This window comes from Lonchura striata, chromosome 1A, assembly GCF_050655825.1.
Source record: "Lonchura striata isolate lonStrDom1 chromosome 1A, ASM5065582v1, whole genome shotgun sequence".
NCBI classification, from domain to species: Eukaryota; Metazoa; Chordata; class Aves; order Passeriformes; family Estrildidae; genus Lonchura; species Lonchura striata.
Window position 1 is genome coordinate 36,121,792 of NC_140741.1, and position 16,923 is coordinate 36,138,714.

Here is a 16,923-nt window from a genome sequence, read left to right on the forward strand (position 1 = left end):
CATGAATACTTTCAAGCACACTGCTCTGCACTGGCACAGATGAATGGCTTTCAGTTTCATCTGGTAGCATATTGCAGTTAAATGTAATAAGCACTTTTCAATTTCCTTTATAAAAAAATACTGTAACATTGCTCACAGCCAACCATGTGAGATACTTGAATATGCAGCTAACATTGATCCTCTTTTGCTTTTTGCTCTCTTCAGTTTCACTAACTCCATCCAGTTGTGCTGGTAAATAACTGAAGGGTAGGAATTTGGTCTGTTTGCTTTCCTGCTCTTATCACCTCTGTTTTTATTTCAACAAGTGGCTGCCTTTCCAAGTTTTTCTGACTACAAGAATGGTGACCTGTGCACAGATCTGTGCTGAAGGTATATAGTGCCTGTAACTTTTTGTCTTTTTAGTAAAGCTATTTGAAATGCCAGTAGGGAAAAAAATTACAACAATATATATGACTGAAGTTATAAAATTAAACTTCTGACTGCAGGAAATGGTGAAGCAAAGGGTGCATGTTTATCCTCAACTCTGTTCTTTGTATATTTGCATGATGCTGATTTTTTTAATTAAATCACACTGCATTTCTATACTGTTTTCCATGTGTACTGCAGTTCCATGACCTATGGAGTAAAGGAGCCCCAGATGCATTATTTAGAGATTATGCAGCTCCTCACATCACAGTCTATTTCATCTCCAAAACAGGCTGAGAAGGATTCCTTGTTTCCCAAAGTCTAAGACCACCAAAGCTGTGTTTCTCCCATAGAGAGGTAAAAAGATTAAGAACAAGAAGCTCCACATTTTTCAGGTCAGTTCAGATTCAGAATAATCTCCAAGTGAAATTGTTCCACTTCAGTTCCTTGTTTAGGACAAAACTAACTGTTAATTAAACTGTTCATGTGAAATAAATTAAAAAATTAAAATTAAGGCCCATCTCACCAAGGTGGCTCTTCAGCTGAATTTTGCAATTTTTTCCAGAGTGCACAACTTACATTCCTGCTGCTCTGGCTTACACCTTTTCTCTAACTTCTTAAATCTCTTAAATCAGTGGGTATTGAAGGACTAAGTTAGAAGATGTGCTATTGTGCTGCACAGGGAACATAAGGAGTTGAAGTTTTGTAAGGACAGATGGGGATTACTGGAAGGAAGAGCAACAGCACCATTAGCTCATCTCCTCTGACACTGTCAATCAACCTCCAAGTAAACACAAAACAAGTAAACACAAAGGATACATAATGCATACATTTCTAATAACAATTGATGAAGACAGGCTGGCTTGCTCTACTGGTACTCAGAGCATGCTGTTGGCTATTATTAGTCAACTATTGCCATCAGAACAGGCATTAAAATAAAACTGGCATCTCCAAGAAACTGCATTTTAGTTATAGCTCTCCTTAGACAGCCTAGAAAAGAAACCATGCTCCACAGGTCCTCATTAGAGGATATCAGGTTTTAGACCAATGTTTATTCTAAGCCAATGGCTTAAAATAAATATTTAGTCAAGCTGGTTCAGGACCAATAGAGATGAGATGGATACTTCAGGTTAAATTCCAATTCATAAAAAAAATCCTATTTAAACAAGTTCAGATTACGTTTTACTCCAACAGATTCCACAGGATTTATAGCAATAGATAGGAAAAATTTAAAGTGTATGGAATAAAGGTGATAATACATGAAAATCTGCAGGAACCTCAGGTTCTTCTGCATGAATCAAAGTATATAAATATTTGTGTTCAACTGCAAAATACTAAAGAGCTGAAGGCTTCTTCAAGTGACCACCACTGATGCTGATCCTCTCAGAGGAAATAGACTGCCTGTCCAGCAAAATACAGCATTGATAGGGTGTGATTAACAGAAGCATCAAACAATTTAAAGAGGACAGAGTAGGAAATACTTCTGGCAGTTACAGGAACCTCTTCTGGGAGAAACTGACCTCTGGCTGCTTTTAAAGCAAAGGAATAGGGTTTAAATTTTAGCAGGCTGTAAGACTAAATGCAGACATGCACATTTATTTTATACAATGATACCATTATACACAGAATTGCAAGATTTCTCAGAAGCTTGAAGGTGTTCATCCAAATGCTGGACTCATACAGTTGGAGGTATGTTCCAAATATTTATGTAATCCCTTATAGAAGTGAGCAAATGCAGTCAAGTTGCATGGATCAAGTACACATTTTCTGTAAAGGCAGAATGAATTAGCAATACTCCTTAGATGAATTTAAACTCATTGACCTTTCACTGCCCAATAACTTCTTGCTTTAGGAAAAGCCACTGGGGAAAAAAAGGCCAACTCAATATTAATTTTATTATGCTTTTTCTTTTACCTGTTTTGACATCTAGTTTTTAAAATCTGCAGTCATTAAAATTAGCCTTATAATCTCAATGACATAGATCCCTCTGGCTCCTCAAGAAGACACTGAAGGTAAAGGTCTGACATATTGAAAAAATGCAATTTAATTGACTAAGGAATTCTGATTTGCAGACTTCATGCATAGAGCCATGGAGCCTGAAGAGTGGAAAACTGTGGCACTCACTGGGCTGAATATTATGATGGCTGTAGTAATTCCCTCAGAAGATCTTCCTTGGTCAATTTTTCTGCAGGAGAGCTGCTGGGGCAGCATGGGGCAGTTACCTGAATGGTCAGCTGAGGATTGCCCTAAGAGTATAAAACCAAACTGTAGTAATCTTTCTGAGATTGCCTTCTAGCTCAATCCTATACAATCTTGCCTTCTGATGAAACAAGCAAGGAAGATTTTGCTTAACTAACATTGGGAATGGCCATAAATGCAAATTTAGAATATCATCCTTTGTTGACTGCACTAATTAGCTTTCTCCTCATTGTAACAGGTGCTCAGAGACACAGCTCACATGAAGAAAATTCACTCAGGTGCCAATATTGTAGAGGAAACCCACACTACAAGACTACACAGCTTATGTCTATGTACAAGCTAAATGTCTATGTTCCCTTTACACCTCACTGCAGAATACAGATGCTTGAAGAGCATAATTTATGCCATCCTAAAGTAGATGTCTCAAAACAATGACATTAATTGCAATCTAAAATTGCTTGGTTCCCCTGGGGAGTCTATGTGAGACACTGAAGACAGACAGGAGATCTGTCACTGGAGTGCTCACACAGCCTACCCACGGACAACACCACCTGTGTGCCTGGAATACGCAGAACTGTCTGGGGTGATATTTGACCAAACTTACCATGATACAGAGGAATGTGCCATCAGCAACCATCAGCAAGGTTAAATAGTAACCAGGAAATTACAAAGTGATTTTTGAAACTAGTCAGCTTGGGAAGTAACAGAAAAGGAGCAGGGGGAGAGAAAGCAGAGGATTGGAGAAAGCAGTGGTGGAGAAAGCAGCCACCAAAACTTGGTCAGGCACTGCCACAAATCAGCCTGCTGGCACCACAGCATCTGCCTAGACTTCAGGGAATGCTGGGATGTAAGGATGGGCACAGGTCCTCTGTGGGTACCTGTGAAATGGGCACCCACAGAGCAGGGGCCCCCACTTCTCCAAGCAGAGGTTCATGAAAGAAGGGAAGCTGCATCCCAGGAGAGCAGGACTGTGTCTACCCTGTGATGCCTGGAGACAGAGGCTGGAAAAACACGGGTGAATGAGCGGATGCCACCAGAATTTCAGAGAGTATTTACAACAGGATGTTTAGAAATTTGCAGTGTTCAATGGAGTGTTTTAAGTGCTTGATATCATTATTTATTTCTTCTGTTACTGAAATTGATAGAAGGTATATTATAATTACTGGCTGCCAGTTGATTGTATATTATCAGTTAGACACTTCTGGGTTAGGTTAAACAATGTGAACAACATGTTTTCCTGTAACAGTAACTCCACTTTGGAGGCATAGATGAGCTCTGAACCTACCTCAGAGGCAAGGAGATAGAAGAGACCACTACTGAGTAATTCAATGCAGTTTTGAGGTTTACATTTTGGGATTTAGAACATCCTACTTTACAGTATTCATATTAATTTATTTTGAAAGACCTTACTGTTCCTAGTAGTAGCCTTTAAAATGACATGGCAGACAAAGTTATCAGGATAAGAGTTGAAAGTAAGGTTTATGTCTGAGGGGTGAAAGCATGACCTTTGGTTTTCAGAAATTACTCTTTTTGAAGTAGCAAAGGGCATACATCCAGATTGTTCTACTGTGTGCACTGGAGCTGTTGCACTCTTTCTGACCAGCTGGACCTTCAGGATCTCAAGGCCTTACAGTAATTGCCTCTTCTTGAAAATAGCTTGAATAAATTCAATAAATCTCTAAAAACTTTCAACATAGGCTCTATTCTCTTAGTTCACTTTTGTACATTCATTCTTCTTACTGGATCTATCTTTGGTGAAATTTCTTCACCAGTTTCAAATACTTCTGGGTGTAAGTGGTTGTTCATAGATATAAAAATACTGGTTTACACACAAACAAGGATCTCCTTGATTATATGTATGGAAGTATCTATATATCTAAGATGTCTGCAAGAATAAAAACTAATTCCACACAGAAGGCCAGGAAAGAGCTTACTTAGAAATGAAGCTATTTCAAATATTTTCTGCTAGTACAGGTGGACTTTTCTACTGACCAGAGCATATAAAAATAGTCAAAGGCCATGTAATGGGAGAAAAATGTATCCATGAATCAGGTATCAATGGTTTCAGAATAAAACACAGAGAAAACAGTTCAGTAAATTATCATAAGTTTACTGCATTAGCATCAGGTAGATCTGTTTATTCCACTCCTGATTTATTGTTAGGAAGTGCCTTTTCTCTGCAGCTTTAACATAGCACTTGATGAAAGGGGAAATCACATTAGTATCCAACTATTTTTACAGTGGATTTCCCATTTCTGTATATATTTTTCATTACATATGATTTTAAAAAATATTATATTAAATTTTCCAGAAAAAAAAATTATTCACCAAAAACCCCCAGTATCTTTCCCCTTAACACTTTCATAACTTTATTACATGGATAAGAAAAGGCAATCTGAGAAAGGTTTATTTTCTCTAAAGCTCTTTCTCCTAAGACTAAGTCCAAAAGCAAAAAGCCACTCACCAGGCTTTTTGAGTCTGGACTAAGAATGGTTTCCCAATTCAGCTCTGACTTCTTAGTGGGAAAGTAAAGGTGATTTACCAACAGTATTTCCCAGGTTACTGTGAGGACCAAAAGTGTATAATCTTGACTAAGAGAAGCTGGAGTTCAAAAAAAAAGGAAGAGTGAGAAGAATCAGGGTAGTAGGAGGCAGGTCTAGGAAAGCTGGAAGCCACAGAAGGGCATGCTTACAGAGCTGCCTGAACAGCCAAAGCAAGAGGATATGTGAACTAGAAAAACACCAGAGAGCTAAGGGCCAGGATAATAGTGGAAAAACTTATGATATATCCACATGTTGTAGAGGACAATCAGTCTCAAGCTCTTACTTAGCTAAATAGGGATGTTCAAAATGAGAAAAGCAGAAAAGAACTCCAGAAAGAATTTTATTTCTGCACTGCATGACAGGTTGACACAGACAAAGAAGACAAAGAAGGAAGGATTTCTTTTTCTTTTGAGACAATAATTAAGGATATGAAATCAAGTCATATTTGACTTTGCTTCTGTTTTAAAACAAACAAATACTCTTTCCCAAGCATCATGTAAAATAACTGTAGAGTATCATTGCTCAAAGATATTGCTAAGACCAAAAGCATTCATGAATTTAAAAAATCTAGTAGAGAACTGCATACATAAAAGCCCACTGAAGTTTATTAAACATCAAGACATATATTCCACTTCCAGTTTTGTGTTTCTAACCCCACAAGTTACCAGAAATAGATATAGTCTGCCTAGGGACCACTACCACTTTATGTTTGTCCTGTTACAGAGTTTCATGATCTCTCTTGACTGCCACAAATGAAGTGTCAGACTAAGCATGTCTTTGATCTTCCCAGTCCAGACTGACTTCTGTTCTTATATCAGTGAAACAAGAAATTATAGATACCATGAGGAAAGAAAACAGAGATGGCATTATATTGTGTCCAGTCTCCCAGAAAGAAGAACATTACGGAATTCTAACAGAACCTAATGAGTGAATTTAATTTTAGTCCCAAGTAAACATGCAATCTAATTGGTTAAGAATTGATGGTAATTTTTCTTTTGAGTTTGCTCCTGTAAGTTACAAGGCAGTGATATTAAATTAAAAAACAAAAAACAAAAATAAAACCCAAACAGACATAAAATAAAGGGAAAAAAATTTCCAAGCCTTTTTGCTCTTTGTAAGCATTTTTCTCTGTATGTATGTTTGCATTCCATCTCACTTTAAATACGTGTGGGTGATACTTCAAGTAGTACCAAAGCTAGGCACTTGAGGGCAATACTGTAACTTAATTTCCACCATGCTCGGCTCTAAGCCAGACTGCCACGTCATATTGAGATGGATTTCCTGTAAAAGTGAGGGTGCAGTTTTATTTGCATGTATGTTAAGTAAAAAAAAAAAAAAAATTCTTTACTGAAGTTTCCAAATGCCTAATACACAAAGAGAGTTTCAGTTATAGTGATTTACACCACAGCAAGCTTAACAGCAAACTTCTTGAATAAATTATACTTTCTGCACTTCACAACTGGAAAATTACTTAGGAACAGAGTTTCATGTGAGCACATCAGGGGTTATGCAAGAACACCAGTCAAGGAACTCAAGTCCAGGAGGCACCTGTCTATTTTGGATGAGGAAAAGGATGATGAGCCATAGCAGGGGCCACGGGAAGTTACTGACAGCACAGCAGAACCTCCCTGGATGATGTAGGATGTGGTACTACTGTCTACAAAAGTGCATCCCTTCATAAAGCGCTGGGATCAGGTGGGGAAAGGTTAATGGCATGGAAAAGGAAGAACTTCACAGTGTGTTAAGCCTTGAAATAATTAATCATAAATTACTGGTTTGCACACTGTCTTCTATAAAAGAAATAATTATTAAGGGTCAGCATTCTTTTCAATGCACCGACATAATGTGAATTAGCACAAAAATAATTTTTGCATACATTGACAGAGACCCTTTCTTTTAATTGATACAATATGCAAAACACAAAGTTTCTATTTTATTAATAATTTTTCAACACACAGATAGTCTAAATAAGCAGTTTCCAACTCCCCTCAAAGAAACTGTGCTATTACACAAGCCTCATATCTAAACATCTGTGTAGTAGAAAGCCATTCTCTCCCCTGCATCTCTTGCATCTTCCCATGCTGGGCCCAAATTTGGAGTCCCACTTTTGTTACCCCTTGACTGCACACAAAATCCTCATGCCAGCTCAGGACTTATCTTCTTTTGCTTTCTGAAATTAAATACTAAAATATGTATAATCCAGAGAAAACCTAGCAGCTGGTGAGCAAAACACATTTGAACTCTTCCTGAACTGCCTTTTGACCAATGCTTATTCAAGAAATTATTCTGAAGTCTTGCTACTATGACTATAAAAAGCAAATATGCATTGCAAAAATAATGTACAATAGTTTACAAACAAAAAGGCAGTGGGAAATGCAGTATTCTTTCATGAAACTCCTGTTTTTTCTTTACACAGTTTTTATCAATCATTGATATCATATAGCTACCCCATCTCCAGGGTTATTTTTAAATCTCTCTTTCATATATCCCACGTTCTAGTAACTCCTAGCAACTATGAGGCATTGTTGTACATGGGAGATCAAACTTTAAACATACTTAACATATTGAGTTTGTGATAGCAAAAGTAAGCTAACCACAAATGTGGATTAATTTCTCATTAAAAATGTAATTATACTGGTACAAGAAAAAAATTTCCTGACCAGAGGTCTTTACACACTGAGGAGGTCTCTAAATTATGGTACAACATTCCTGAAAGCAGATAATCAAAGTTATTATCATCTCTACATAAAATAAAAGACAAACCCAAAAAAAACTTAGTCCATTGTGGAAAAAACACTGGCAAATTTTTTCAGACCAAAGTCTCTCCTCCAGGCATGTTGAGTACCCAGTGGGTATTCTGTCAATCAGTGGAAAAAAACAGGTCTTGGAGATTCTGTCTGTATAGACTATTGACAGGTTGAAGCTTCAAAACATGGCAATTTCCATCCTATACAACAGAGCTGGCAGAAACTTGAAGCATAGGAGCTTTCAGGACCAGGCTCCTTGGCTGGTACAAACATGCATTGCTCCACTGGCTACTTTGGGAGAGATGGCTCTCCTGGCATTGTATGTCGCATTGGCAAATAATGAAGGGCTCAATGAAGTTTTTGAGAAACTTGACAAAAGCTCTTAACAAATTATATTAATGGCTGAATTTGCCTCTTTCCAAGTATTGTCTGGTGGGTGACTTGCCTGTTCGCTTTGCATCAAGAACAGACCATGTATATGATTTTTTCAGCACTGCTTTCTAGCCACTCTATGAATTCCTAGTGTCTCCCTTCTGGATTTCCCTGGCCCCTTCCATGTGCTTTACAGGGCACACTGTGCTGAGAGGCAGCCTTACACACCCCATTTTCCATCATTTTGTTAATTTACACTTCAATATCTACATCACTACAAATGTGCTTTCTTTCACAAAATGGTGCCTATCTTTTGTGTATTTTTCACAATTGTGATGAGTATGTCTGAAGCTATGGGAAGGCATAATGCTACAACAGCAGTAAACAGATTGGAACCACTGCAGATGCACTGCTACTTCCATCCATCATTTTCATTGCTTATTCAGCAGCCAAAATACTCTGTAAATGGTGGCTGGAACCCTGTTCAGGAGACTTCCCTCAGTGGGAATTGTTTTTCAGAGTCATATAACAATTACTTATGACTACTAGCCTTTAAAGTAGTCCCTACTTCAGCTGCAACAGTGATGCTGCTGTATATTGTGCTATTTTAATAAAAATAAACCAAAACTGAATACCGGGGTTTGAAAGTGAGTAACCATTACTCTTCATAAATGTAAATAGAGGAAAATACATGGCAAAGTAATGTATCTCCATGGGCCTCCATAGCTTAAGTGGGGGTGGAAGAGAGAAATAGATTCAGCTCACCTAGTTTTGGCAATCCAGAATTTGGCATGTTTTCTAAGAATGTCATAGCCCATAGAAGGAAGCAAACACTTTCACCAGGAAACTCATTCCAAAACTGGTGTCTAAATTAAGTGGGATGATTTGTTCTCTACAGGTGTCTGTTTCTCCAATGACTAGAATTAGATAATGAGCTTAAACTAGGTACTCCACCTGGCAAGAGCTAAAATTGTAGAACGTACCAAATGGCTGATATCATCAACAGTCCTGACAGTGATACCACAGTGATACCAGACTGATCCAGAGCCGTGACCTGCTCCTACCCCAAGAAGGCTAGTAGGCAAAGCAAACCCATCCTTTAACAGCTGCTGCAGGAGCTAATCTGTGTGACCTCAAGAAAATCATTGCCACATTGTGACCTTAATTCTTCAAAAGAGAAGAAGCAGCAGCACAACTGTAGCTTCTTCACAAAGAGCACAGTCCCCTGCTAGAAGAAGAAAGGAATGGGAAGGCATATTTGCTGAGCAAGCAAGATGTGGAGTGAGAGGGGTATCTCCATGCACTTGGAGATGTCCTGAATTATTCTAAGACAAATATCCTTCTTCATAAAATTTAGACCATGGGGGAATCACCCTATCCATGGTATACTTGCATTCCCCTGATTTAGAAGTGCCCTGACCCTCCTCTATTCTGTTTTACTGCACCTAAAAAAGAAATCTAAACAAACTGTTTTAAATATTTACTTTCCCTTTTCACAACACTGTCAATATCCCAGCAAAAGTTGCTGCTTCATGCCAGCACCCACACTGCTGTGCTTTAGAGAAAACTCTGACCTTGCAACTGCTGTCAAATGTGACCAATAAAAATGGGCTTGGACACCTGCAAATCCCAGCCCCGTAGTGCACAGGGCAAAGCTTTCCTGCTTCGTGAAGAAAACTCCTCTTGTTCTGAGAAATGAAAACTGTACATTAGAAGAATATTCCTTGTAGGCTGTGGTCTGCTAATAAAGAAGGAGTAAAAGAGAAGAAATATATTCTCTAGTTTTCTGTCTATGTACTTTGCCTGAAAAATGGAAAACTGAGGAAATTAAATGTTTTACCTTTATGGTAAAATGCTTCTTCTTGGGTGGATGCCAGACAGTGGTGGTTGAATGAATAAATGCCCGCAGAGGTGTTAAGGATGTCACAAGCACATATGCTTTGATGATTACAGAAAAGTCTTGAGCTTTAAGGACGTTATTGTGGTCTGATGTTGATACTTGATTCCTGGAAAGTAATAAAAATATGTAGTATTAATACAGTTCTTTGCAAATGAGCTATAAGAAAGTAGTGAAATAGTGAAATTAGTGGAAATAGGAAATTAGCCCTTTTTCCCCCAACAACAAGCAACACAGTAGGTTAAATCAAGTTCGCTGGGACAAATCTTTACATCAAGTAATTTTACTGATTTCAGCATTTCTAACTCTTAGCTTCCAAATACTGGAAGCAACTATATTTGGAGGGAGTGATACTTGAGAGTACATATGGGCATTGTGGGAATAATTAAGTGTTACAAATCCATGATACTTAGAGTGAATGATTAAATCAAAATTAAATTAAACATTAAAGAAATCCAAGCATGTTAAATAACAGAAATGGATAGTCAAGGTACCCTAATGCTGATTTGAAATGAAATCAGAAGAACATCCCCACCTAACCCTATGGAAAGACCGCAATATTGTTAGCACTTACTTCTGTAATAAAGAGACAGAAACATGTGGTGCTGCATACTTCCCCTAATGAAAACCATACACAATCATTCCAAATATTAAGAAAGACTAGGATACCTAGAAATAGCCTATCAGTTAAACCTAAGAATTTTGCAAGCAATTTTGTTTAAGAAGTGACGTGGCTCTCTAAACTGGCCTACAGCTTCCATAGTACACACAAAGAGAGTCAGCCATAGAAAATGAACAGAAAAAAAGCAAACCCAAGGAAAAAAAAAATTATTTAAAAGTTCATTACTTGGGGAAATCTGAGCTATACTTGTGCATATTCACAATGGCGTTATTAATCTGTCTGTTGAAATTTCTGAGTATCAATTTATCTCATAGAAAATTCAATGGGAAGATGACTATAGAGATTATGGGTCTCTAAGACTGATTACTGGCAAAAGACAAGGGGTTCTTCTTCTATTTCTGTGTAATTTTTGGCAATATGTGGCCTTTCCAGACTTCAATTTTGCTCTGTTAAGTAAGTCTAATAACATCCATCTTAAAGAGAAATTTTTCTCCCTTCTGCAGAATAGCAGGTCCTCAGAACATAAAATTTGTGAAATAGTGTGATGTGGGAAACAGCACTTGATAACAGACAAATTATCAAGTACTTCTCGGTTCTTCACCTTAAGGGGGGATCTCTGTGCAAAGGACTACAGATGTGTATCTGTGGTAGGGGCAAAGCAGGGATAGGAGCAGGAAACAGCTCAGCCACCATGAGACCTAAAGGTTCAGGGTCTCATGGGTCTGTATTTATTTGTCAAGGTGTTTTGATGCCTCAAAGACTTAAATGTTTATACCCAAAACATGTGCAAAATTGCCTAATATAAACAAACATTCTGCAAGTATGAGATGCAATACATCCAAGTGCTCCATCTGCTGTGGTCTCCTCTTTTGCTGCACCCTTGACTCCCAAATAACTGTATGCTGAAGCACTGGCAGTTTGTGAGGGTGGGTCATCATTAACTTACAGCTTTGTGCTCATGCTCTGCTTCCACCAGTGCTGCAGATGGGAGGCACGTGCCCGCTCAGTGATTGCGCTGCCCTGGGACACATTTCGTGCAGTGCTGGCCCTTGACAGTCCCGGCTGGCCAGAACAGTCTGGGGTCACAAGTGGGAGCTGCAGATCTGAAAAAGTACCAGGGGGATGAGAAAGGAAGTCAGCAGAGCATTGAAAGCAGGGGTGGACTCCTGCTGCTAAGGATTAACTGTATAAAACACAATAGAGAGGAGCTACTAACATCAGATAAAAATAACAAAATCTGAGACAATAAACATTTTTGGATCTGCTGGCAGAGTTTCACCCTGACCAAGCACCCCCTTCCAGCTGCAAGCTGCAGGCTGAAAGGCTTAGCTGCCACTCCCACCTCAGAGGTGAGTGCAGCAATACTACATACAAAAAGCATCCCCTTTTTCCTTCTTAAAAAAAAATTAAATCCTTGATTTCCAAATAAGAATACCAAAACTTACTTACTCATGGAGCACTAATTGCAATTGATGGGGATAAGCAATTTCTTTGAATAAGGACCAAGAGACTTTGCTACTCTAATAACATAGCTCAATAAATAAGCTCATATCCTTGTTTCTATGCTCACCACTAAGGCTACAATTTGCAGGTACTGAAACCTATGGGAGTCTTCGTTCTGTCACCAAACACAGTGGGTGCAGGACTGATGTACCACAGTTCTCAAGCTTATTGAGGCATATGACTATTAATAGTAATCAAAATATTGTGATGTGAGATCAGTCAAGGGGTGGCATGTATTTTCTGCTTTTACTGTTCTTGATAAAAAGGCACAAAGCCCTTATGTTGTGTCATTATTTCATGTCGAGTAGTATTCATTAATTCTAACAGACCTCACATTTCAAGTTCTTAAGTAATGGTCAGGAAAAATCAAGCTGTTCAGATTATTCCCAAACCTTATTACTTTTCTTTTTAACTACATACTGCATTGTGTTATGGTATGAATTTATTTGTAGAGCTTCTTTTCTAAAGCATGCACTCTCTACCTTGGTACATGAAATGAAAAATAAAACTGAAGTTGTGTTCCTGGTGATGAGCTGTAGACAGATATTTAAAGAAAAAAAACTATTCATCTATTCATTTTCTCAGAGAGCCTATTAAAATGACGTTGTGATTGTCTGTATTTATTGGCTGTTCATCAGATCAGCTCAGCTCAACCTTCCAGTCTCAGCTGGAATTAGAATTAATCTGGTCCTCTGCCTTACATGCACCATTTAGCAGCATTAAAGGCTCTAATAATCAAAAACAGTTGTTATTTTACCAGGCAGTTATTTAATAGAGCATGTCTCAAATTATATTCACACCGACATCTTTCTATTGTGTTATGCATTATAACTGATTGGAACTTTACAAGTGACTACCTGGTTTTTGATGGTACAATGACAAAAGCAGACTGCTCTGCCTACTTGACTGTGTGGTGACAACAGGAGGAAGACAGTAAACTCCCATTAAGTAATTTATTTAGCAGAGTTGGTTTTGAATATGCATAGAAACCAGATCTGCAAAATCAAGTTGTATTTTTTTCTATATCTGACTTGATGTAAAGACACAAGGGCATTTTACTATGGAAATTTCTACTCTGTAGATAACAATGGCATTTCATCATGACAATTAGCAAAATTAGCAATGGTCCCATGTAACTACTCCTATGCATCACTTTAGCTATTTAAAAGAAAGTAAATATTTTATTGAAAATAAGAACATGGCAAAGAAGGGCTGTACAGATCATTACTCAAGAGAAAGCAATGTGTCTTTTCCTTTTAAAAACATGTTTCTGATTGTGTTGCTAAAGCAACAAGTAATAATTCACAAGACAGAATTTGAAAATAATGAGGTTTGTGTACCTGTATTTATCCCTCTTAAATGAGAGTTTTAGCTGTTTCAGGGAAAGAAAAAAAGATTATTTTGACATTAATTCATTTGTTACTATGCAGTGGACCATTTCCTGGAGCTGGATATACCAAAATAAAACAAGTGGGTAGGAATAGATGAAAAACACAATTGTTCTTGAATTCTCAAACTACTGGTTAGAAGATCCTTAGTATTGCCCTAAATCATTGCAAAATGCTTCAACTTAAAAAAAATAAATAAATAAAAATAAAAACAAAATCCCAACCACCCCCCAAAAACCCCAGCAAACAAACAAAACCAAAACAAAAACAAAACAAAACAAAACCAATAAAACTACAAACAAAACGAAATCACCTGCGATGTCTTAAGGAATAGAAAACAAATTTCAGAATGCTGATGATTAGCATTGAAAACTAAAAAAGGGCAATGCTCATAAACTATGCCTCTTCTATAGAGCATCCTGTTTGTATGGTGCCTTAGAGCCCTCTATTGTTTTTGTGTTGGCATCCCCCGGGAGACAGCCCATCACAAGAGGGCTCTAAGAAGAAGTGAGACTGTCACTAGGTGCTTATTCCTTTGAGGTGACACAGAGCATGTACACCAGCAGGCAGAGTCAAGAGGGAGTGACAGTCCCCCACTTTGGTAAACCTACTCCTAGTAATCAATGAACACAATTACCATAATAATAAAGAGACATCAGCAGTGTTGAACTGAGCACACTCAGCTGCATCAGTTCTCATGGCAACTCTTCACCTGCTCCTGCACTCAAAAGCAGTAACAGTGTTTATTAGAGCTGTGTATTTGTTAATCAACTTTATCATCAATGAAAATTAGCCTGCAGTGCCTTTACTGTTTGCAGTAATTGCCATGTTTTTCCATCTTGAAATCACTCTACAAGCTGTTGTTAATTAAGCAGTCCTCTTGAAGTACATAAACATCAACATTTTATAGTGGAAGAGGTGAAGCAGGCTCAGTGGTTGATGTGTCAGGCAGATTGGGAAACCAAGTTATAAAGAGTCCCATCATCCTAACACCATGTCTAGAGTACATACCCTCTTTCAAAAATTCAAATCTTACTATTTGTAATTTCTAAATTGTAATTTTTGTAGCAGTCTAAAAATCAAAGAAAAAAAATAAGAGAAGATATTTTTTCTTTTTACAGTGGCTGTGCAGTAATGGAAACATTACACAAAGTGCTGTTTTTCCTGAGGGGTAGCTGCAGGCTTTGCCACAAGTACATTTTGCTGCTGCCATTTTTGACTCTACGGTGTAAAGCAAAGAACCTGTGGCTGGACCTATGACCTGTTTTCACTTTGAAGAAAACCACAATTTAATTTCCTTCAAATTTTGGCTTGAAGACAGTTTCTGATGCTGACATCTCTGGAATGGTACCATTGAAAATATCAACAACACCACTTTACCTCTTCCTAGGGTGTTCACTGTGAGGCCATACTGATGACTAAGGAGGCCACTACATGTTCTCACCTGAATTCACACAATAACCATAGCAGCAGGTAAAACACAGACCTGAGACATAAGAACAGCTGCATGGCATATGCAGAGATGAGGTATAAAATCCACCAAAGCAAGTCAACACCTCTAGATCAAAAAAATGCAGCACCTCTTTGTCACACGAACTGGTGGCAGAGACTGTTCTGTCAACTGCAATTTCTCAAAGCGCAACAGTCAAACAGAGCAGTTGGAAGTGACAACTGATACCTAATGCAGCAGCCTTACTGACATCTAATGAGGCCTTTCAAGTTTTTTACAGAGCTATGACTTCTTGCTCCTTCTTCCCCAGTTTCTGGCTCACAAGTTATTTACTTGTCTTTGGCTCAGAGTTCTGAAGTGTAACAAGAGATTCAACACATACACAATAAAGAATAGCTGATTTAAGAATTACAATGTGTGGCTGAGCAAAACATTTACCAATAGCTAGAAGCACATTTGGACACATTAAGAATTCCTGGAGCAAAGCCAGACTGCAGCCACCTGCACTGGTGGTAAATGGAATGCTTAGGTTAACAGGAACATCTGGTGATCTGCAAAGGCCGGGAATTCAGCAGGAGAATACCCTACTGGTTGAACTAAGTAAGGATTGATTGAAAGAAAAGGAAAGAAGATGAATGAGAGTGTGTCATCTTCTTTATCTTTCCTTCTATAGTATCTTTTGATGTTACACGGAAGTTTATGACACGGGTTTCTTAGTTAATTTCTGAATTTGTACAAGATCAAATAGACTATATTTTACACACTTCAAACATGGAGCAAGGAACAATTAAGACTATTGTCTGTGAGAAAAAGGTCATTTGTTTCTCAAGTGCCTATCAACTGTTAGATCTGTTACAAACATTTCAAGAGTGATTGAGTCACCTTGGGAGCTCCTGGTTGTCTAATAAACTAGAGATGGAATGAAATGCAACAGAAGTGTTGTGCTTTGTTCTGAGCCCAGCACATTGTTGATTTCTTCAATAAAATGAAATTATAAACTCAGCACATTTGTACTTGCAAGGTCTTCATCCGACTGCTTTTCTTTTTAGCAGGAAAGCATTGCTTTAGCACCTTAAAGTACACTATAAGGTGTACTGATGCTGAAACTGTTACAGCAGCCTTTCTATCCACATAGAAGCCTTTTGGATGTCTTCCTAGATTTTCATAGTGGTAGTCTGTTTCTAGCAGACTCAGTTCTCTGACATGGAAAAAAAAAAAGAGAATGGCACCTCATGTCATTTGTCAGCAGTTTCTACAGTACAATATTCAGGAACTACTGATAACAGGTCCTCTCTGTCAGCTTTGCAGGTTTTCATTCTGTTCTGGGATCATCCATTTTCTGTATTGGTGTGGGCTTCTGGAACACAAGCAGCTTATCTGTGGTACAGACCAGGCAACTTGTATTGCTACAACCTGGTCCTCTTCTAGAATTCACAGCTGGGAAATTCTCCAGCCTCTGTAGGTTGGAAAGGTGTGTTTAACAGCTGAAAAGATTGCTCCACATCAGGAGATGCCTAAAAAGCTTTCACAGATTCTTAGGCAGGCTTCTGAGTTCTCCAGGACAAGGAATTTTGATCAAAATAAAGCCTAGTAACCTTTGGCTCAATCAGGTACAGCAACCTGCTCTAAGCCGCACAACTGTGAAAGCAATGAGCACTGAAATTTTTTTTTTCCCTTTTTCAGTGTTGATTTTGGAGGATGGATGATTTCACTTGAACTACTGCCACTATATGCCTTGAGACTTGTCACAGAAAGCAGATCTATTCTATTCAATCACCTCCTGTTAAGCATTTGATT

At 38.1% G+C, this 16,923-nt stretch overlaps 1 protein-coding gene across 4 annotated transcripts in view; it reads right to left on the bottom strand.

The window, feature by feature from the left end:
• Positions 1–16,923, bottom strand: part of CPED1 (cadherin like and PC-esterase domain containing 1) — a 145,370-nt gene that overhangs the window by 85,653 nt on the left and 42,794 nt on the right. For all 4 annotated transcript variants that reach the window (XM_085569273.1, XM_021553506.4, XM_085569275.1 and 1 more), the window contains 2 exons: positions 11,732–11,888; positions 10,107–10,272 (listed from right to left, as the gene is read on the bottom strand). In XM_085569273.1, coding sequence (XP_085425399.1) covers positions 10,107–10,272; positions 11,732–11,888 — 323 coding nt within the window. The remainder of the gene's footprint in view (positions 1–10,106; positions 10,273–11,731; positions 11,889–16,923) is intronic.